Source organism: Myxocyprinus asiaticus, chromosome 33 (genome assembly GCF_019703515.2).
Source record: "Myxocyprinus asiaticus isolate MX2 ecotype Aquarium Trade chromosome 33, UBuf_Myxa_2, whole genome shotgun sequence".
Classification (NCBI taxonomy): Eukaryota; Metazoa; Chordata; class Actinopteri; order Cypriniformes; family Catostomidae; genus Myxocyprinus; species Myxocyprinus asiaticus.
In genome coordinates, this window is record NC_059376.1 from 41,315,441 (window position 1) to 41,339,131 (window position 23,691).

At 37.6% G+C, this 23,691-nt stretch overlaps 1 protein-coding gene across 1 annotated transcript in view; it reads right to left on the reverse strand.

Moving 5' to 3' along the window:
* Positions 1-23,691, reverse strand: part of LOC127423772 (citron Rho-interacting kinase-like) — a 93,270-nt gene that overhangs the window by 16,519 nt on the left and 53,060 nt on the right. The window contains exons 20-33 of the mRNA XM_051668329.1: positions 19,545-19,685; positions 17,456-17,563; positions 16,330-16,528; positions 15,822-15,986; positions 14,126-14,263; positions 11,436-11,610; positions 8,272-8,360; positions 8,049-8,153; positions 7,616-7,785; positions 7,156-7,236; positions 5,147-5,282; positions 4,739-4,878; positions 4,540-4,632; positions 2,086-2,194 (exon numbers count right to left, since the gene is read on the reverse strand). Coding sequence (XP_051524289.1) covers positions 2,086-2,194; positions 4,540-4,632; positions 4,739-4,878; positions 5,147-5,282; positions 7,156-7,236; positions 7,616-7,785; positions 8,049-8,153; positions 8,272-8,360; positions 11,436-11,610; positions 14,126-14,263; positions 15,822-15,986; positions 16,330-16,528; positions 17,456-17,563; positions 19,545-19,685 — 1,849 coding nt within the window. The remainder of the gene's footprint in view (positions 1-2,085; positions 2,195-4,539; positions 4,633-4,738; positions 4,879-5,146; positions 5,283-7,155; positions 7,237-7,615; positions 7,786-8,048; positions 8,154-8,271; positions 8,361-11,435; positions 11,611-14,125; positions 14,264-15,821; positions 15,987-16,329; positions 16,529-17,455; positions 17,564-19,544; positions 19,686-23,691) is intronic.

Consider the following 23,691-nt stretch of genomic DNA (forward strand, 5'->3'; position numbering starts at 1 on the left):
TGTTGCATATTGAACACAGCGCAACAGTGCCCGCCCACATTTTCAGCCGTCTGGGTTCCGGAAGTATTTTTCCATTCATTTTTTGTGTAGGCTTTTCATAAAACCCCTACAGATAAGCGTTGTAGGCCATGAACCAAAACCAACCAGCTCCAAAGTGAATCACACCATCACAAACTTTGTTTTGAGGCGCAAAAAAAAAAATATATAATGTTTGAAAATCAGACAAAAAGACAAAGGTACAAAACTGTGTTGCAGCATTGCGAATGATGTTATTTAATTAAAAACTATGGGAATATATAAAACTAGTGATTTTAGGTTGTTAAATATAAGTATAGAAACAATATATTTTACATTTATTGCTAAATATTTGATATGTACAAAAAGATGAGTAGTTTAAGGGTTGAAGAGACACCAACTCGATTACGTCATTCACAGTGCATCATGGGAGTGGGCGGTCACTCCGAGGCAAGTTTCGTGGGCTTTGTTGGCCACGGTTCTCTGATTGGTGAATCTTTCTCTGCTGGATCATGAGTAATGTAGTTGTTCTGCTATCAAACACGATTTTGAAACAATGAAGTTGAGATAACGTGGATGCATGGCTTCAATGGAAGCATATACCATCGATGAACAACCTTTAAAAAGTTTTTAAAGGTTTATAAGTTATCGTTGAAAATCAGTTAGTCTATGAAAAAAATGTCCGGGATTTTTAACTTACAGAACCAGACTGTTTCGCTCTATTGCAATTATTTATTTTTTTTCTAACATTTTTCTATCAATCTCTGTGTCGTTTTTGTATCCTTTATTTATACTTGGGTTTACAGCTTTTCAAACTTAATTTCACCTCTAACATATAACCTATAAAAAACTGTTCTTGTGCATGAACGCAACAGTGCCCGTTCACTTTTCCAGCTTCTTGGTTCCAGAAGTGTTTTTTACATAATTGTTTTCCAGTGGGATTTGTTATGCCATGAAACCAAACCAACCAGCTCCGAGGTGAATCACAACATTACAAACTTTGATTTGAAGCAGAGAAATATTTGAAAATCAGACCAAAAAACAAAGGTCCAAAACTTAACGTCTGTTATGAGGGAATGGACTACAATCCCATGAATCATTGCAAATTATGCTATCAAATTAAAAACTATAGAAAAATATAAAACTATTGAGTTAAAGTTGTTGATAGAAATTTTGTTTGAAGTTTATTGGAAAAATTTCAGATATATACAAATACATAAGTAGTTTGAGAGTGTTGGGAGAGCGTCTTGATCGCGTCATTCACAGTACATCATGGGAGTGGGCGGTCGCTGTAGAGCTCTTTTGCTGCACTTTGTTTGCCGCAGTTCTCTGATTGGAGGATCTTTATTTCTTTACCAGGAATTCTGCTATTTTACACAATACTTTTTTTAAATGTAGTTAAATTAATGCAGACTGATGACTTCATTAGAAGCATATACCATCGATTAAAAACCTCAGAGCTCATGATAGGTCTTTCTTTAAGGGTTTATAAGTTATCGTTAAAAATCAATTTGTCTGGGGCCTGGGTAGCTCAGCGAGTATTGACGCTGACTACCACACCTGGAGTCACGAGTTTGAATCCAGGGTGTGCTGAGTGACTCCAGCCAGGCCTCCTAAGCAACCAAATTGGCCCGGTTGCTAGGGAGGATAGAGTCACACGGGGTAACCTCCTCGTGGTCGTGATTAGTGGTTCTCGCTCTCAATGGGGCATGTGGTAAATTGTGTGTGGATCACGGAGAGTAGCATGAGCCTCCACATGCTGTGAGTCTCCGCGGTGTCCTGCACAGTGAGCCACGTGATAAGATGCGCGGATTGACGGAGGCAACTGAGACTTGTCCTCCGCCGATCTGGATTGCGGTGAGTAACTGCGCCACCACGAGGACCTAGTAAGCAGTGGGAATTGGGCATTTCATATTGGGGAGAAAATCTATTTGTCTATAGAGAAAATGTATGGGATTTTTACTTCTGGAACCAGACCAAATATAGTTGAGACATCAGGGATGTTTTTTCTCAATAGTGTTGTAGTTCTACATGGGCCTGACAATTCAAAACAATAACTGATCTACCTACCATCCAGAACGCACTGCTTCATCTCAATTTCATAGAATTTATTGGTACCGATGATGATGCTGTAGCTCGTGAAGTGAATACAGCTGCACGGCTCCAGTGTTTCAATCTCCTGAGAGAGAGAGAGAGAGAGAGAGAGAGAGAGAGAGAGAGAGAGAGAGAGAGATCATTAGAGGTGTGCCTGTTTCTCAGGGGAGCCCATTAAGTTCGGACCAGAAGCCAACAGCATGTCAACCATCTCGTCTCTTTGTAAAGGAATTATACTCGTGTTTTTTCTCCACAATTTGGAATGCTCAATTCCCAATGCGCTCTAAGTCCTCATGGTGGCTTAGTGACTCGCCTCAATCCGGGTGACGGAGGACGAATCTCAGTTGCCTCCGCGTCTGAGACCGTCAATCCGCGCATCTTTTCACGTGGCTCGCTGTGCATGACTCTGCGGAGACTCACAGCATGTGGAGGCTCATGCTACTCTCCGTGATCCACGCACAACTTACCACACGCCCCACCAAGAGCGAGAACCACATTAGAGTGACCACGAGGAGGTTACCCCATGTGACTCTACCCTCCCTAGCAACTGGGCCAATTGGTTGCTTAGGAGACCTGGCTGGAGTCACTCAGCACACCCTGGATTCGAACTAGCGACTTCAGGTGTGGTAGTCAGCGTCAATACTTGCTGAGCTACCCAGGTCCCCTGAAGTATTTTCTTAAGAACGTCTTAATTTTTTTCTTCTTAAGAATAAGATGACATGATGTACTAGCTTGCTCCTGAGGTTGCCTTGTCTATCTAATACATCAAATTCAACACTGGTAAATTGTAACGATAATTTTCCCTGTCTATTAACCTTTTTATAAGTAGCATGCACCTCGCTATAATTTTGAAATGTAAATGCTGGATGTTTCTACAGACTCTAAAGATCACAGAGAGAGAGCACTATGTCGAATTGACTTGCATGATTGGTCACCACATTAAGAATTAAGCTTCTTGTTTGAATTTCGTGATAACATTTATATGGTTTGATAGCTGGAAATAAAAATAACATAAAACACAAAACAATAAAAAAACGTGTTGTGGTCTATAATCACATTTCTACATAAACATCCCATTGCGACTTCTGACTCAACATGATAGAACAAGACACATTTGAAACAACTTTCATTCATTAAACAAGGGATTTAACTGTGAGGTTATTAACTTTAAGATGTTATTTACAACAATTTTTAAGAAAATTCAATCTATTCCTTTTCAGCAATTTTTAAAAGACATAGCTGGGTTGATTGAACTGTCTTGCCGAAATAAATAAATGAAAATTAAATGAAAAAAGATGACACATTTCTTAAGACATTTTTTCAGGAATACACAATATTCATAACTTTTTTCTTAAGTTAGAAATTAAGAAGAAAACGATAGTTAAGAAGAATTTTCTTGTAAAGAATGTTTCGTGAATCCGGCCCCAGGTTTCGACAAAGAAGGACAGTTGTAGCCATTCTTTTATATGTTTGAATTTATACAGTTTTTAAACAAATTGTCTAAATGTTTGAATATTTGATTAAAATTTGGTCTGTTACAGTTTGACATGTTTTTGTCATTTTGCACATTATCATCAACTAAAATTTAGGGCTGTATTTTTTTGAGTGCGCAGAGCTACGACCGCGCGCAACGTCTTATCCAATTTCACGAGAGTGCTAATTTTAAGTCCAATTTCGTTTCTGCACAATCAGTGGATGTGTTGTACGCTATTGAAGTCGTGCAAAATGCAATATGCTATTTTCCTGAGAAATAGGTCATTGCGCTAAGACGTTTCAAAACCACATCTTATCTCAGCGCAAAGTTTAAACTCCGTTTGGAGATTCCACCAGCAACTATAATTTAACGGAGCGTAAATCCAAATTCTGACGAGAATCACTTTCATCAAGGACGCAGTTAATGCACAAAAGAAAGTGATTTTCAATTCTTCTAATTCATTGCATTTACACTACCAACTTCTTATGAATGTGCTGTCGTTGTTTATATCGCTGGTGCTTGAGGGAATGGACTATATAATAGGACGCAGACAGTGGAATAACTGGAGAAAAACCTCTGAATTAACGTTGCACGCACAATTTCACCAAACCCATGTGCGCCTAGACTTAGCGCATGCTTGAACGAAAATACCAAAACCTCATGGCCATGCCCATTGACTTTGCGCTTATGACTTTTGGCCTAGCGCTGCGCTTAGTGATAGTGCTCTTAAAATAGGGTTCATTGTATTTTAGTCAGAGTAAAACTGACTTGAATGAATATGCCATGATGAAAGATTGACTAATTTAAAAAATGCACATTAAAATTTTCATCACAAGACTAAAACTATGACTAAAACAAAAAACTGTGTAAAAATAAACATTGATATCGGCCAATAAATCTGCCTGATATAATTATTCTGTGTGAATGACAGTTGTTCTCCAACATTTATTGCTTACCTTACGGATGCAGAATTTGTTGAGGTTGTCATTGTAACGTAAAATTGTGACTTTATTTGGCATTGCTGCACAGATGCATGGACCATTTTCTATCTAAAGTGAGAAAAGGTTTTGAGGGGTTACACATCATGATACAATGCAATACACTAAAAATATCCTGAGTGGAAGATGTAGTGAAACACAGTAACAGTTGTCTTACCCTGCCTGCGGCAAACAGATGACAGCCTTTCACTGTCTCAAAGATATACGGCACAATCTCAGGCAGTGTGGGGAGGTGAGACTGAGACAAAGACTGTTTCACCTTCTTAATCTCCACCAAACACAAAGCCCGTTCATCTCCTACATGACAAATCATCATTATATGGACCACACTGAATTATCAAGACTCCAGCTATTAGTAGCAACTTCACAAGAGGCAATTTGTCCAAAGTGACATTAATTTACAGCTTCAGTCTGACTGGAGGAACTGAGGTCAAGTGTCTTGATCAAGAGCACCCTTAACTACTACACCAAGATGTAAATGTTTATAAATATTTCAAATGCATGCATTGCAGGATGTACTGTAGCAGTACTATGGTACAACTGTACAGCCTGAATTTCTGCTCACCCACGATCATTAGCAGCTTGTCGTGTTCTTTGATGATGTGGATTTGGAACACGGATCCCAGACCTGGAATGTGAGCGAGGGAGTTCTTGATCACGTTCAGGGCATAGAGACCCTCTTCAGAGCCCACCAACACGATCTGAGGATTCAGAAATGAAATAACCAGTGTGTCAGAATATGACAAAATATCGACTGAAAATGTAAAGCATGGAAAATGTAAACACTGATACTAGGGGATGCATTATATATCAGTGACAATATTAATCCTGGACCATATTAGCATTTGTATTTATTTATTTTTTTGTTCAGCATCGGTCGGAACTGGCTGATTTTAAAAGCATATAATATGAGGGTGAACTTTTTGCCATGTCTAATTAGATTTTAACCCTGACACATTCACATTTTGTTATGTTGCAGCCTAATGCAAAAATGCTTTAAATTATTATTATTATTTTTCCATAATATTCACTCCATACCCCATAATGACAAAGCAAAAACCAGACTTTTGATAACTTTGCAAATTTATTAAAAATAAAAAACTGAAATATCACATTGACATAAGTATTCAGACCCTTAACTCTACTTAATTGAAGCACCTTAGGCAGCGATTACAGCCTCAAGTCATTTTGGGTATGATGCGACAAGCTTTGCACATCTGGATTTGGGGATTTTCTGTTATTCTTCTCTGCAGATCCTCTCAAGCTCTGTCAGGTTGGATGGGGACCGTCGGTGGACAGCCATTTTCAGATCTCTCCAGAGATGTTCGATTGGGTTCAAGTCCGGGGTCTGGCTGGGCCACTCAAGGACATTCACAGAGTTGTCCCTAAGCCATTCTTGCGTTGTCTTGGCTGTGTGTTTAGGGTCATTTTCCTGTTGCAAGCTGAACCTTTGGCCCAGTCTGAGGTCCTGAGTGCTCTGGACCAGGTTTTCATTAAGGATATCTCTGTATTTTGCTGCGTTCAGCTTTCCTTCAACCCTGACCAGTCCCCCAGTCCCTGCCGCTGACAAACACCCCCACAGCATGATGCTACCGCCACCATGCTTCACCGTTGGGATGGTATTGCACAGGTGCCTTGGTTCCTCCAGACATGATGCTTGAAATTGAGCACAAACAGTTCAATCTTCATTTCATCAGACCAGAGAATCTTGTTTCTCACAGTCTGAGAGTCCTTTAGGTGTTATTTTATGTGTCTTACACTGAGGAGATGCTTCTGTCTGGCCACTCTGCCATAAAGCCCAGATCGGTGGAGTGTTGCAGTGATAGTTGTCCTTCTGCAAGTTTTTCCCATCTCCACACATGATCTCTGGAGCTCAACCAGAGTGACCATTGGGTTCTTGGTCACCTCTCTTTTTGGCTCAGTTTGGCCAGGCGGCCAGCGCTAGAAAGAGTCCTGGTTGTTCCATTTAAGAATTATGGATGCCACCGTGCTCTTGGGAAACTTCAATGCAGCCACATTTTTTTTTGTTGCCTTCCTCAGATCTGTGCCTCGACACAATCCTGTCTCTGAACTATACAGGCAGTTCCTTTCACCACATGGCTTGGTTTTTGCCCTGATATGCATTTTCAGCTGTGAGACCAGCTGTGAGGTGTGTGCCATTCCAAATCATGTCCAATTAATTGAATTAGCCACAGGTGGACTCCAATCAAAGTGTAGAAACATCTCAAAGATGATCCAGAAAAACGGGATGCATATGAGCTAAATTTCAAGTGTCAGAGCAAAGGGTCTGAACACTTATGTCAATGTGATATCTCAGTTTTTTGCAAAGTTATAAAAAATGTGGTTTTTGCTTTGTCATTATGGGGTATGTAAAGCATAAGCCTGCAACATAAAATGTGACAAAATGAAGGGGTCTGAATTCTTTCTGATTGCACTGTATGTTCCTTTTCATTAAGCACATGTAGATAATAATGTATGAGTAATAAAATTAGCCTAATTTTAAATGAGGTTTAAAATAGAATAGAGTATCATTATATATGTACAAGCCACAGTGTTTTGCAGTGATGCAGTTACCTGATCAGTCAGCGGTAGAGTGCAGTTAATATCCAACCTGTCATCACCCTCCAGCTTGAGTAAAGAGTTACCCAACAGTTTCTGTGCATGATCAAAAAACACCAGCATTAACATGTGAACGTGATTTTGAGGTGCCAGTGTAAACATCTGTAACTCTGAATTCTCTGTGGATAATGGTTTATAGCATACAGCTCATCACACATTTTGGTACAGCCTCAGAATTGATGTGCACCTGAAGTAATGGAGAAAGCTGTTCATACAGCAGTCTCATGTCAGCTTTTGACAGCAAAGCTTTCAAACCTAGCAATTCAATTACAAAATTAAAAGCAATAAAAAAAAAAAAAGCATTCAAGGTACGGCTGTACTGCTTTACATGCTAAAAAGAGATAGGACTACAGTTTTTGGCCATTATAAAACATTTGTTAAGCAGTATTTGGGTCTGTCTGGTTCTGTCTCTCACTGCATCAGCTTCGGCTTTCTCTCTCGCGCCGCGACTGCTCGCCACGATAGCTTCCAGTACAGCCACCCAGCGCTGTTTCTCTGAGAAGCCGGAGGTCATGATGTAAAGAGTCTGACCAGGCCAGCATGTCGACTGTGGAGATGACTCCAACTTCAGCACGTACTGCACATCTGACGCATGCAAACGTGTGTTAAGAGTACAGAAAAAAACACAAGACTCCACGTACCTTTGTGGTACTATGGTACAGTTATGGTAATACTATGGTACTTTGATATACTGAATAACATATTAATGAATGATTATCATATTCATGTGTCATGGTATTTACATGGCAATCCACGGTACTTCAAAGAATACCATGAGAATAAAAAGCTATTTTATATATTACATATACAAAATTTACAATTTGCATTAAGAGTGCACAATGTGTCACCTGATTTGGCTGTGTTTGGCACCTCAGATGTACCAACAGCCGAGTGAACCGTCACCTCTCCATCAGACAGACATAACTCAAACTCATCCAGTGGCTTCACTGACTCTGAAAAGATTATACGTAATCAAATTATGACTCTAAACAGTTGATAGTTTGGTTGTAGCATGCCATGTGCAAAAAGCACTGATGCACATTGGAAAAAAGTATAAAAACATTTGCAGACCGTCTCTTGGTTCTGTCTCGTATGTGATGACTTTATATCCATCCAGAACCACGTACTTCCTCTCCCAGCCCTGACCTCGCTTGCCGTTTCTGCAGGAAAACAACCACTAACACTCAGAGTTCAGTTAGATGATGCATCTTATTAACAGATGTATTACAGGGTTGTTTAAGACCTTTTTATAGACCTAAACAAATGAAATAAATTCTGTAGGTCCATGCCAGAACAAACCCACAAAAAAGATTTGATGCATAACGTGGGACTTTAAATAATAAACAAGCCCAAAATACACTGGAAATCATATTTTGAAATGTTTGTTGCTGCTTCCAGCTGCTCACACAAACAGATAAGGGAAATAAACGATGCACTCTTCTTACAATAATCTACAAACATATTACAATATACTGTAAATACTTTAAACATTTTCATAATTCTTCAACAGTACAGTAGATCATTAGCAATCACTTGTCATAAATGTTCAATACTTACTGATTGTGAACTGTGCTGAAACTGCTGGAAACACTGCATCGTGAGCTCCCTGCGTGCTTGGAGAATGTGCAATAGTGCAATACTTTGGTGCACGCATTATTTAGGGGGTATTTACACTTTGTCACTTCATGCGTTTTTACTGATCGGATTGTTATCCAATTAAATAAGCACATATAACCAGTCCTGCTCAACCCTTCCAAGTGGGATTCGAACCGGGGTCTCCAGCATGGGAGGCAGGTGTGCTAATGAGGTGGCTAAAGGCTACAGCCCCTAGTGTAAGTTGCTAGTGCGCCTCTTGAGGCCAGGGGAGTGAGGTTTACACATACCGCACAGCTATCATGTACCAGCTGGTTCCCGTTATACACATTCCATTTACACGTCGCCACATCAATTACACTTCACCACATCAATGTGTCTCTGTCAAACGGATATAAAACTGATCTTCAATTCCTTCTCTATACACAAATAAAATGGAGTTAATTTCGGTGATAAGAGTATGCTGATGCCGGGCAGAAAATTTAAAAGATGTGATTTATTATTTGATTTAAAGTGACTTTGAAAACTCAAAGTCATGCATGTATGTGCGTGTGCATGCTGTGTGTTTTTCACAGTTAAGATGTGTCATGCGTGATGGCTGTGCTTATTGTCAGTGTTTAGTTTCAGTTTTGTCAGTGATCTGTATCTAATAAATGAAGAAAAGTCCTGTCTCTCCAACAGTGTGCACTCTTTTCTTAATTTATTACTATGTGTTGCGCCAAGAGAGCCTTAAGCAAATGCACGGTGCAGCAGTTATATTTAATGTTTTCCCTATGCTGACATTTCGCTGTTTGGGCACAGTAAAATTTACATTTGTAGCTTGAACAGTCAGAGGCATTTATACTTGACCGAGTTTTGAATAAAATGCATCTCAAACCACCTCTGGAGGATTTATATCCCTCTTGGATCCATTTTGGAGGGCATTTACACTTGGTCACTTCATGCATTTTTTTCTCATTGGATAGCTAAATGACCAAGTGTAAATAACCCCTTAATTAAATCATAGACTTTTTAAGTAAAAAAATAACATTATGCCATTTCCTGATTCCTGTCTTTTTGTCCCCAAATTTAAGACCTTTTCAAATGATAAATAAGACTTTTGTTTTACCATTTAAGATAGTTAAGAATTTTTATGACCTTTAATTTTAGAAAACTGAATTGAAGACATTTGAAACCCGCAGGAACCTTATTTATGTGTAATATCTCCAACACTAGCGTCATCAAACGGAATTGCACAAATAATCGCTGTTTCAAACTGACCCCAGAAAACTGCTTTTATTGGTTGTACAAACAAATATTCCCGCCCCAAACTCACACCAATGGTCACACTGATGTTGATGTGTTGGGCTGGATGGGCAGCTCAAACAAACAGAGGAATGCTTTCATAGCACCAAAGAGATACAGTGTTACACTTTCTGGTGAAATCAACCTACAAATGGTTCATTCTGCATATTAAGCTGGGATACAAAAAAAATAAATTACATCGGAAAAAACACATCAGCTTAAGCATCAATTACATTTAGAAACACAACAGTAATAAAAAAAGATAAAAGAAAAAACAAAGGACAAACCTACTAGTATTTCAGTAATTGTTGAAAAGCAATTTCCAAATGAGCTGAACTCAAGGTACCCATTATTATTGCAAGACATTTTTCAGTTTTTGTCCCTAAACACTAAAACTAGAACTACTGTACTTGCTCATGCCAGTAGGGTCTTTGAAAGCAGCGTCACTGACCATTTAAATACGCAACTTCGTAATAAATCAGAGAGAATGTGACAAAGTGGCTGTGTCTTGTTTGGAAGGATGCGTACTCCGGAGGTCGCATTTGTTGGCCGTATACGTCATCGAGGCTGTCTCGTTTCAGAAAAGCGAGTAGGACACTTCAAATGCAGCCTTCGAATGCTACCTTCTTTCACGGGAATTCGGAGGATGCATGAGGTGTATCCTTTGTGGGCACTCACAACCCACAATTCTTTGCTTCAACGGAAATGTCTAAAAAAAATAACGCCAATTTGCCCGTAAATATGATGTTCAAACGCAAGGAATGTTAATTCCCAAGTTGAAGTACCTAAGAAGATGGGTGCAGAGTATATAATATGTACAATTATATGAATATCTAATTAAAATAAAGTATTAGATTAAAAGTATACCTGTAAAATCTATTTTCTTTTCTCTTTACATCATTATAACTCTCCTAAAATGTACCTCATACATTCCCTTCCAGAGGGACTTTGTTCTCTTCTCACTCAAAGTGCTCGCGCTTGTTAAAGAGTGGCGTGCTGTCATAGCAACCATGTTCCGTTCCGTTTCCGTTCGTCCTACGAAGGCCATCTCGTTTAAATGAGGCTTGTTTAAAGGAGGACGCTCGGTATACTGCAGCCTTCAAAGGACACGACCTCCGGAGGATGCATCCTTCCAAACGAGACAAAGCCAGTGATTGGTGCAAATGTAATGTGGTCAACAAACCTAAAGGTTGAAACTACTTCATTATACAATTATACAAATTACACATGCAATTATACAAAGTTAACACCCTTGATGCCAACCAATCAGAATCAAGAATTCTGCCATGGTGTGGTAAAATCATTGTCATGGAAATATGAAACATCTCTTCATTATGGACCTGAGATCATGTGCTCACCTGGGCTGTTTGAGCCATCCCTCTAGTCTCATGTGTCCACCAGTGTCCTTCAGACCGGAGGTGCTGCCCTTCTCCCTGCACAGTGCATCAGACAGGTGCAGGGCATACTCAGTGGGCACGCCGCAGGTGGCTGGCAAGTAGGGTGAGCATTTTGGGTGGCACAAAGCATGACATTCTGTTGCAGGAGAGAGAAGACGGTTAAGCAAACGACTCAACATCTGCAGTTAACCCATGACGACCCAATTGTGTCAGTGACTGGATAAACAAAAATGAATACTTATGGAGGAACAGGAGAAAAGGTTGATACAGCTACAAAAAGTGCTGTGGTGGTGTCATCATATCAGATGGTAATGCCATGGTATTTTTTAAAAGTTTCATCCACTTTTAAAAAAAAAAAAGGACCCTCACAGTACCAAAAAAACTTGGTCCAAAAATGGTATTGTGAGGGTATTATTTGTAAGGATTATCATATTCATATACCATGGTATTTATGTACATGGTACTCCAAGATACACAATAGTGGTAGTAGTGTACAAAAACCAATCTAATACCATTTTTACCATAACCAAAACACCATGGTGTCCAAATGACAATATGGTAGTACCAATGTTTTATGTCCATAAAACTTTAGGTAACTCACATAACCCCAGTTCTCTGATAACAGGAGTAAGGTATCTCACTATGGGAAATCGCCTCAGGCGTGACCAATTCTGGAAGCACCAATAATACTACGTCTGTCAGTTGAGAGACCAGTCACAGCAGTCATAAGGGAGCCCCACCTCACTCATATAAGACACTACCATTGGTCTCTTCTTCATGCTCCCCATATCTCTTCTCCATACAACTGCAAGGAGGGAAGTGTTGTGAGATACCTTCCTCTTGTTATCAGAGAACTGGGGTTACCTGAGTAACCTGAAGTTCTCTTTCTAACATTCGTACGGTATCTCATTATGGGATATAGCCAACTCCTACATTGCAGATATGCTGTCTGAAGCAGGCCTGTCAACCAACTCGTAGTGTCTTATACCAGAAATCCAATCAAATTCCCAAAGAAGGGAGGGGGAAAAAACAAATAAAAGTGCTTTCACTGTGTTGTTGTTTTATAAATATATACATATACACATCAGCAGAATGACCACCTACACTAAGGACAGAATGAGCCAATAATGGCTTTGTGACATCGAGTCTATAAAATCGAACAAAAGTGTGAGGTGACGCCCAACTCGCCACCGCACAAATGTCCCAGACTGAAATGCCCCTAAACAGCGCCCATGCGGTAGCCATGCCTCTGGTAGAATGAGCTCTCAAGCCCTCCAGATGTCACAACCCCAGGCTATTATGGCTCAATATAAAAGCCTCCACTTCCCAATGATACAGGCGCTGTCGTGATATGGGTCTGCCTTTATGAGAATCAGCCCACGAAAATTCTCCGTAATGTCTGCGTTCTTTACCCGAACAAACGTAGAGTACAAACTGGACAAAAACAGTGAAGCCGCTCGTCCTCCGACAAGGAAAAAGAGGCAGGTGAAAACCCAATTTAAAACTGAGAGCAGAGTCACTCACTTTAGGCACAAAGGCTGGATTCGTCTTAAGAGTCACTCTCGACAAATCCACAGAAAAGCAATCCAAGAGACCGACAAAGCATGGAGTTCACTAACCCGCTTCGCAGTCGTCAGAGCCAATCGCAAAGCTGCCTTTAACGAAAGGAGCTTTAATTCTATACTTTCAACAGGCTCAAACGGGGACTGAGAAAAACATTTATGGACCACGGACAGATTCCACGACGAAACTCGAGGTTTTGACACCTGTTCAAATGCTGAGTGCCTCTCATAAACCTGTAAACAAGCGGGTGTTGACCTATTGTATTCAATGGGTCAGTTCCCACATGACAGGCCAGTATAGGTCTGTTCCAAAACTTAGTGAGCTGCCTCGCCGTCTCCTGCCTACAAAGGAAGCTGTCTTCTGTGGCAGCATACTAACTGAAATGATTTGAGAGTGATTTGGAGCGCTCTACTTAGGCGCAAGCTCCACGCATCATTCAAATAGTGCTACTCAGGCGCTGCGCAGGGGACATTCGACTCGCAGGTGACGCGAGAGAAACGACGCAATCCTCTAATGAGCCTAAATACGCATAGCACACACATATTTTGGGTAAAATAGTCAGATGTGTCTGTGTGCATGCCACTGCTCAAACACAACCCATTTTCGATTATACACGGAGCGCATTGATGCCGCCTTCAGGCTCAGGATTGTTTCAATTACCCTTGGGGGTAAACCCGTGACTCTCAAATTCAGCCTCTTGTGGGCCAGGCCCAAAGGGTTACTCAAGCTACTCTGTGAGTGCTGTTCACCCACTCCATGTCCTGAACCGTTTGGTCACCCGTCTTTTCTTGCTCGACTGCGAGCCCTGCTGAGGATAGCTTTCAATGATCTTCATGAGGAAGAGAACGAGAATAAAGAAGGGACCTATGGCAGTGACTAATATGAGGGAGGTGGGACTGTGACGTTCTGTCGACCGACAGACGTGGTGTTATTGGTGCTTTCAGGATTGGTCACGCCCAAGGCGATTTTCCATAGTGAGATACCCAATGAATGTTAGAAAGAAAACATGTTTATAACATACATTTTTGTTAGTGTAATGAGGGAGTGTTTATTCCGAGATGGGGAAAAAGATCAAAGTTGACCCGCACCAATGCAGGTAGCAGCCTGTCGTCCAAAATGAACTGTATCCAGACAGACGGTGCAGCGCGCTGCTCGCATGTTGAGCCCTTGTGTGAAGCGGTGAGGAGTGTTGTGATGGATTCTGTCCTTCACACGTCTGGCATATTCTACAGGAACAAACAGACAAAAACACACTTATATCTGCAGAAAAGAGTCTTCATATCACTTATGCAGACAGCCCAAAGCAAGCTATAAAATGTCCTCTCCAGAGAACATTTCTCCACCAGAGCACAGGTGAAATATCAGCCCTGAGAACGCCAGCATCAATGTACTGTCCAAGCTGTATAGCTTGGGTACATGCATGCAAAGATCATGGAGTTCTCACATTCTGCATGGCATACAGCAGGAGTATGGCCATTTAAACGAGCACGAGCCCGAAGCTGCATTTGAGATAAGCTCAGTGTCCGGACAGTTCTGTGCTCGGGAGCTTTGGAGATACAGAATCATTCAATGATGTCCTGAGTGAAAGTCTGCATCCATCACGATGACCTGATATAACAGGTGTATATTCAAAACTTCATCTAAAGCATTTCCTCAAGTTTATTCCATCAGAAGTGTTTTGATTTGGCCAGAGAGCTTATCTCTGCAGGGATATAAAGATAAATATCAAGAAAAATGAGTAACGGAGAGCCGCCGTTAGGAAACGGTGCCATTTGTGTCCACATGATGTACTTTTGATGTAAATAACAGAAAAGAACACAAATATTTAACTTAAAGTCATATTTTTTGATCGATCTGAACTCTGTTTAGAGTGTAATTCGAAAGAAATCTTAGAAAATAAATTTCATTTTATTTTAAAATATTATTAAATTCCAGTATCTGACAATTTGCATGACCTCAATCATTACCATTACATCTTAATGGGTTTTTATGGTAAGTATATATATATATATATATATTTTTTTATTAAATTAAATAATATAATATATACATAATATATATATATATATATATATATATATATATATATATATATATATACTTTATTTATGTAATTTTTTTATATAAATGCTTTATGCATTCACTTCTGTTTCAACTCTGTTGCACAGAGACATTCCTCTTGCAATCTTCATCTTTCATTATGTCTACTCTTATTTAAGTCTTAGCAAGCAAAAAATGTCATCTTTTTAATTGGACAAACAATTATGATCAAAAATATTTATGTAAATAATGTGGTGTATTAGCATTATTAGCTATTTTTTATGCAACAGGGTTGACACATTTGAACACATGTGTTTAGAGAAATGTCATATGACTGTGACAGGGTTGAAATAATGCAACCTTCCTTAAGTTTTCAGGAACAAATAGCACTGTTTCTAGACAATGGGTCACCTACGTCTGTTACTAAGAACTTACTTTCAGAAGTGACTCTCCTTATTTCTGTGGGATGACAACAGAGAGGACAGTGAGTGTGGACAGACATGAGTGAAGACATTTGTTATAAATACGTCTGTCCCGTTTTGAGTCCTTCAGAAGAGAATAAGTTCTCATCTTCTATTGAAACATTGATAGGCAAACAGTAAAACAAGCACTTTCCTATTGGATTTTAATTAAATTTCCCTGTTTGTTTCTCTGTGTGAGATGAAATGCCAAAAGGAGAGATAAAGCATTTTGTGTTTTTTTATGAAAATAAAGAGGTTGTAAAGCCTCTGTCTCAATTCTTACCTTCCGGATTGCCAGCGTCCTTCCTGCGGCCAGAGTTGGAGGGCATGAGGCTGGGCTGACGTTCAGGTGATTTGTTGGATTTGGTTGACATCATGAGCTGCTGACGGGCCAGACCTGGAGTGGATGGAGTTCCACTGTGCTCCAGAGCTTTATTAAACTGAACTGCTGAGCGGAGGAGATCACAGTGAGATATAAGAGAGACATGATGAATGATAACCATATTCATCTACCACGGTCTTTCCATCATGCTAGTAGCCATAAAACATAGTATTACCATGCCCAAAAAACACGGTAAGATTATAGTCTACCATGGTACTGTTAAATGATAACTATATTCACATCCCATGGTATTTACAGTGTGTGGTACTCCAGTCCAGTGAACTTCAGAGAATACCATAGTACAGTATTGCCATCATGGTAGTGTCACAAAAAAAGGTATTCCCAAGCCTCAAAATGATGTAACTATAAATGATGCTGGAAAACACAAGAGATATTTAGAGTGTCACACCCTCTCTGAGCTCGTGGCGTGTTTTCTGCAGGGCGTCTTCAAGCTCTGAGCACCGGGCTCTCTCCTTCTCCAGCGCTGCCTTCAGGTCACTGTACTGCAGGGGCACCGGGGCCACAGCGGGTACAGCGGGCACATGCGTCTGACCCTGAGCTGCCAGTGCTGCCAGAATATCCTCACGCCGTCGCCCGCTGAAGATACCCTAAACGCAGAACACAAGACAGAGTGAATCGCCCAGGCTCATGCGCCCTGCTGCAGAAGTTTAGTATGCTGGGACTCTATCCTGCTATTCGAAACGTCCCCTAGATATTCAGTCTAATTAGGTGTCCCTTTCTACAACTTATTCAGGGCGAAATGGGCACATGTGGACGTAGAACTCCTTTTATTCTACTGTGAGATTTCTGATCGGTTTACAGTATAGTTTATGCTGTTATTTGAATATGTACAGTTCTGCTCATGAATTTACATACCCTTTGCTATTTAAAAAAAGCTATTTGACATAACAGATATTTACATATATATTCCACAAGACAAAATAATAAATAAATAGCACAAATTATTCTGTTTAAAAGTTTACATAGCCATGGTTCTTAAAGGGACAGTTCACCTAAAAATGAAAATTCTGTTTACATTTAATCACCCTCATATTGTTCCAAACTCATGTGATTTTATTTCTTCCTTGGAACACAAAAGCAAATATTAGACAGAATGTGTGACTCAGTTACCTTCACTTTCTTTGCATCTTTATTCTATGCAATAAAACTGTCACTCTGCCTTACTGCACATCTACTCATATCACAAAATGCTGCAATCCGTTGTTGATGCTCAAGTAGGCAACACAAAATATTAGGAAATAAGGGTGTGTAAACTTTTGAACAGGATAATCATTTGTTATTTTGTCTTGTGGAATAAATATCTGTTATGCAGCTTCTTCCTGGCAGCACTAAATAAAATAAAAAAGAAAATATTTAAGATCTCACCATTTTTAAAATTGCTAAACTTTTTTCTGCAAGGGGTGTATAAACTTACGATCACAACTGACGCTTCAGGGACACCTAATACGCAGCTCAGCAGGCAGTTAGTCGGATTAGTTAGTTAATGAAGTGAATTTCCAGCGGATGACTCTGACCTTTTTCCTCTTAGAGGGGTGCTCTACCTTGGCCTGCAGGAAGTCGATGAGCTTCGTCTGCTGCGTGATGGTCCCCTCCATCTTGACTTTCTCATGAGAGTATGCTGCCTGCAAGGGGTGCCATACTGCTCTTAAAATACAGCTCTGACCATTGTGGGTATGTTCGCAATGGAATACTAGTGTACCACCTACTGCATACTACACAGTATATACTATAAACTGCATACTATTTAAAAAAAAAACACACAATATGATGGTAATTTTGATAATGCACAATAGAATGCTAGCATACTACCTTCAGCATACTAAACAGTATGAATACTGCATACTATTTTTTAAATCAATATGTAGTATTGATCAGTATTGATCATATCATGCAGTATATGCAGTTCTGTATATTAAAACTTTTAAAAAACTATGTAGTATTGATAACTCACAATAGAATACTAGCAAACTACATAGTGCATTCTACACTGTATATATTTTATACTGCATAATACTTTAAAAGTATATAACTGATAACTCAGAATAGAATACTAGTGTACTAACTGCTGCATACTACACAGTATATACTATATACAGCATACTATTTGAAAAAAACTATGTAGTGCTGATAACATAATAATATACTAGCATACTACCTAGTGCAGCCTACAGAGTACATACTGTACACGGCATACTACTTTAATAAACAATAGTATAGTAGTATCGTTAACTCAGAATAAAATACTAGCCTACTACCTACTGCACATTATGAAGTATATAGTGTATACCACATACTATTTAAAAACTACATAGTACTGATAGCTCACAATAGAATAAAAGCATACTACCTAGTGCATTCTACACACATTAAAAAACAATGCAGTACTGATAACTCAGAATAGAATACTAGTGCACAACCAACTGCATACTACACAGTATATACTGTTTACTGCATACTATTTAAAAAAGTATGTAGTAGTGATAACTCAGAATACAAGCATAATACTTAGTGCATTCTGCACAGTACTGTATGTACGGTATACTGCATACTTCGTATAAAACTATGTAGTACTGATAACTCAGAATAGAATTCTAGTGCACTACCGACTGCATACTTCGCAGTATTTACTGTACTGCATACTATTTAAAAAACTATGTAGTAGTGATAACTCAAAATAGAATACAAGCATACTACCTAGTGCATTCTAAACACAGTACTGTATGTACTGTATACTGCATACTTCTTAAAAAACAATGTAGTATTGATAACTCAGAATAGAGTACTAGTGTACTAGCTATTGCATATTATGCTGTATAAACTGTATACTATTTAAAAACGATATACTATTGGTAAGTCACAGTAGAATACTAGCATACTACATAGTGCATTTTACACACAGTATATACTGTATACTGCATTCTAAAAAAAAATCTATGTAGTATTGATAACTCAGAATAGAATACTAGCGTACTACCTAGTGCATTCTACACACAGTATATACTGTATACTGCATACTATTTAAAAAAGCGATGTAGTATTGATAACTCAGAATAGAATACTAGCGTTCTAGCTATTGCATATTATGCTGTATAAACTGTATACTTTTTAAAACTTATATAGTATTGGTAGGTCACAATAGAATGCTAGCATACTACCTAGTGCATTCTACACACAGTATATACTGTATACTGCTTTCTACTTAAAAAAAAATCAATGTAGTATTGATAACTCAGAATAGAATACTGGTGCACTACCAACTGCACACTACACAGTATATACTGTATACTATTTAAAAAGCTATGTATCATTGATAACTCAAAATAAAACACTAGCGTACTACCTAGTGCATTCTACACATAGTATATACTGCATATTGCATACTACTTTAAAAACAATATGTAGTAGTGATCACTCAGAATAGTATTCATTGCAGTGCACTACTACTTAAGCACTACTATGGCTACAGAACATTTGCGTACTGTGTATGTACATTAAGAATACTGCATTCCTAGTACAAGCAGTATGGTAGTAAGCCATTCTGAACATACCAACATTCATGTTATGCATCCAAATAAGCATGGGTTTGTATGTGTGTGTGTGTACCTGTATGTTTTCTAGCTGGTACTCCAGGTCGGTTCTCTCTGTCTTCAGAAGATCAGTCTGGTCCAGTGCGTCCTGAAGTCCTTGTGTCAGTCTGAAGATGTGACTCTTCTGAAGGTCCAGTTGCTGCTGTAATTTTGCTTGCTATGAGAAGAGTGACAGTATTCATACATTAAACAGACTTAATTTAACAAAGTACACAAGGAACATTTTAACAGTATCAAGTCGACTACCCCTAAAGTTGATCATGCTATTAACGTTGCCTCAGCAGGCCAATATATAAATGCATGAAAGCCTGAGTGTATTAACAACACAGAACATAATCTATAGAACATTTACTAAAGCAGTGTATATTTCATGAACCACCTGTTCAGGGTGTTTTCCTGCCTTCGGCCCGAGGTCGCTGGAATATGCTACAGCAACCCCGTGACCTTACATAGGATAAACGGCTATAGAAAATTAATGAAGGAATGCATGGATACTTCATGAAATTAATGAAACTATAAAAATATATTTATTCATTTTTTCTTTCTTTCCCCTTGGCACCGTTTTCCTGCAAACTCCACTCATTGTGTAGTTCACACCCTACCTAGACTGTACAGTTTGTTATTTCCCCAGGTGGTTCCGCCTACATTTCAACATCAGCAGCAAACTGATATTTGTGAAAGACTGATCAATAACATGACAAATGAAACCTCTGAGCTTTCTCCTAACTCTGTTTACACATATCAACTGTGGCATTTGTTGGCATATTAGTAAAGGTGAAGTGTTAATGAGTTATTAAAGTTAAATTAGTAAAGTGACATTTGGAAAGTGATGTTAATAAAATGAAGTTAGTGAGTAAAGTTAGTAAAGTGATGTTAGTACAGTAATGTTATTAAAATGACATTAGTAAAGTGACTTTTAGGAAAGTGGTGTTAATAGAGTGGCATTTGTAAAGTGCTGTTAGTAAAGTAAAGTGAAGGGACATTAGTAAAGTGATGTTACCAAAGTGAAGTAAATAAAGTTAGTTAAGAGACATTAGTAAGTGAAGTTAGTGAAGTGAAGTTAGTAAAGCAGCATTTAGTAAAGTGAAGTTAATAAAGTGATTTGATGATGTGATTTTAGTTAAGTGACCTTAGTAAAATTAAGTCAGTAAAATGATGTTAGTAAATGAGGAGACATTAGTAAAGTGATGTTAGTAAAGTGGCATAGTAAAGCATTATTACTAAAGTGAAGTACAGTAAGTATAGTGAAGTAAGTAAAGTGAACTTAGTTAAGAGACATTAGTAAAGTGAAGTTAGTGAAGTTAGTAAAGCAACATTTAGTAAAGTTAGTAAACCGATTTGATGATGTGATGTTAGTAAAGTTAGTAAAGTGGAGTTATTAAACAGACATTAGTAAAGTGACATTAGTAAAGTTAGTAAACTAATTTGATGATGTGATGTTAGTAAAGTGACCTTAGTAAAGTGAAGTTAGTAAAGTGGAGTTATTAAAGTGACATTAGTAAAGTGAAGTTAGTAAAGTGGAGTTATTTAATTGATGCTTGTAAAGTGACCTTAGTAAAGTGACTTTAGTAAAATTACATCAGAAATGTTAGTAAAGTGACATTAGTAAAGTGAAGTTAGTAAAGTGACATTAGTAAAATGACATCAGTAATGTTAGTAAAGTGACATTAGTAAAGTGAAGTTAGTAAAGTGACCTTAGTAATGTTAGTAAAGTGACATTAGTAAAGTGACATTAGTAAAATGACATCAGTAATGTTAGTAAAGTGACTTTAGTAAAATGACATCAGTAATGTTAGTAAAGTGACTTTAGTAAAATGACATCAGTAATGTCAGTAAAGTGACATTAGTAAAAGGACATCAGTAATGATAGTACAGTGACTAGTAAAATTACATCAGTAATGTTAGTAAAGTGACTTTAGTAAAATGAAGTTAGTAAAGTGAAGTTAGTAAAATGACCTTAGTAAAATGACATCAGTAATGTTAGTAAAGTGACTTTAGTAAAATGAAGTTAGTAAAGTGAATTTAGTAAAATGACATCAGTAATGTTAATAAAGTGACGTTAGCGAAGTGACGTTAGTAAAGTGACCTTAGTAAAGTGACATAAGTAAAGTGACCTTAGTAAAGTGACATTAGTAAAATGACATCAGTAATGTTAGTAAAGTGACCATAGCAAAGTGACCTTAGTAAAGTGACGTTAGTAAAGTAGAGTTATTAAAGTGACATTAGTAAAATGACATCAGTAATGTTAGTAAAGTGATGTTAGTAAAATTACATCAGTAATGTTAGTAAGTGACTTTAGTAAAATTAAATCAGTAATGTTAGTAAAGTGACCTTAGTAAAGTGACGTTAGTAAAGTAATTAGAGTTAGTAAAGTGACATTAGTAAAATGACATCAGTAATGTTAGTAAAGTGATGTTAGTAAAGTGACGTTAGTAAAGTGACATTGGTAAAGTAATTAGAGTTAGTAAAGTGACATTAGTAAAATGACATCAGTAATGTTAGTAAAGTGATGTTAGTAAAATGACATCAGTAATGTTAGTAAAGTGATGTTAGTAAAATGACATCAGTAATGTTAGTAAAGTGATGTTAGTAAAATGACATCAGTAATGTTAGTAAAGTGACTTTAGTAAAATTATATCAGTAATGTTATTAAAGTGACTAAATGTTATTAAAGTGACTTTAGTAAAATTATATCAGTAATGTTATTAGAGACATTAGTAAAGTGAAGTTAGTAAAGTGACATTAGTAAAATGACATCAGTAATGTTAGTAAAATGACATTAGTAATGTTAGTACAGTGACATTAGTAAAGTGAAGTTAGTAAAGTGACATTAGTAAAATTACATCAGTAATGTTAGTAAAGTGACATTAGTGAAGTGATGTTAGTAAAGTGACATTAGTAAAGTGAAGTTAGTAAAGTGACATTAGTAAAGTGAAGTTTGTAAAGTGAAGTTTGTAAAGTGACATTAGTAAAATGACATCAGTAATGTTAGTAAAGTGACATTAGTAAAAGGACATCAGTAATGATAGTAAAGTGACTTTAGTAAAATTACATCAGTAATGTTAGTAAAGTGACATTAGTAAAAGGACATCAGTAATGATAGTAAAGTGACTTTAGTAAAATTACATCAGTAATGTTAGTAAAGTGACTTTAGTAAAATGAAGTTAGTAAAGTGAAGTTAGTAAAGTGACCTTAGTAAAATGACATCAGTAATGTTATTAAAGTGACTTTAGTAAAATGAGGTTAGTAAAGTGAATTTAGTAAAATGACATCAGTAAAGTGACTGACTTAGTAAAATGACTTTAGTAAAATAACATCAGTAATGTTAGTAAAGTGACTTTAGTAAAATGTAATGTTAGTAAAGTGAAGTTAGTAGTGACATCAGTAAAGTGACCTTATAAGTTAGTAAAGTGACTTTAGTAAAATGACATCAGTAATGTTAGTAAAGTGACATTAGTAAAGTGAAGTTAGTAAAGTGACCTTAGTAATGAAGTTAGTAAAGTGACATTAGTAAATGACATCAGTAATGTTAGAAGACTAGTAAATGACCTTAGTAAATTGAAGTTAGTAGTGACATCAGTAAAGTGACTTTAGTAAAATGACATCAGTAATGTTAGTAAAGTGACTTTAGTAAAATGAAGTTAGTAAAGTGAAGTTAGTAGTGACATCAGTAAAGTGACCTTAGTAAAATGACTTTAGTAAAATGACATCAGTAATGTTAGTAAAGTGACATTAGTAAAGTGAAGTTAGTAAAGTGACCTTAGTAATGTTAGTAAAGTGACATTAGTAAAGTGAAGTTAGAAAAGTTACCTTAGTAATGTTATTTAAGTGACATTAGTAAAATGACATCAGTAGTGTTAGTAAAGTGACATTAGTAAAGTGAAGTTAGTAAAGTGACATTAGTAAAATGACATCAGTAATGTTAGTAAAGTGACATTAGTAAAGTGAAGTTAGTAAAGTGACCTTAGTAATCTTAGTAAAGTGACATTAGTAAAGTGACATTAGTAAAATGACATCAGTAATGTTAGTAAAGTGACTTTAGTAAAATGACAGTCAGTAAAGTGAAGTTAGTAAAGTGACTTTAGTAAAATGACATCAGTAATGTTAGTAAAGTGACTTTAGTAAAATGACATCAGTAATGTTAGTAAAGTGACTTTAGTAAA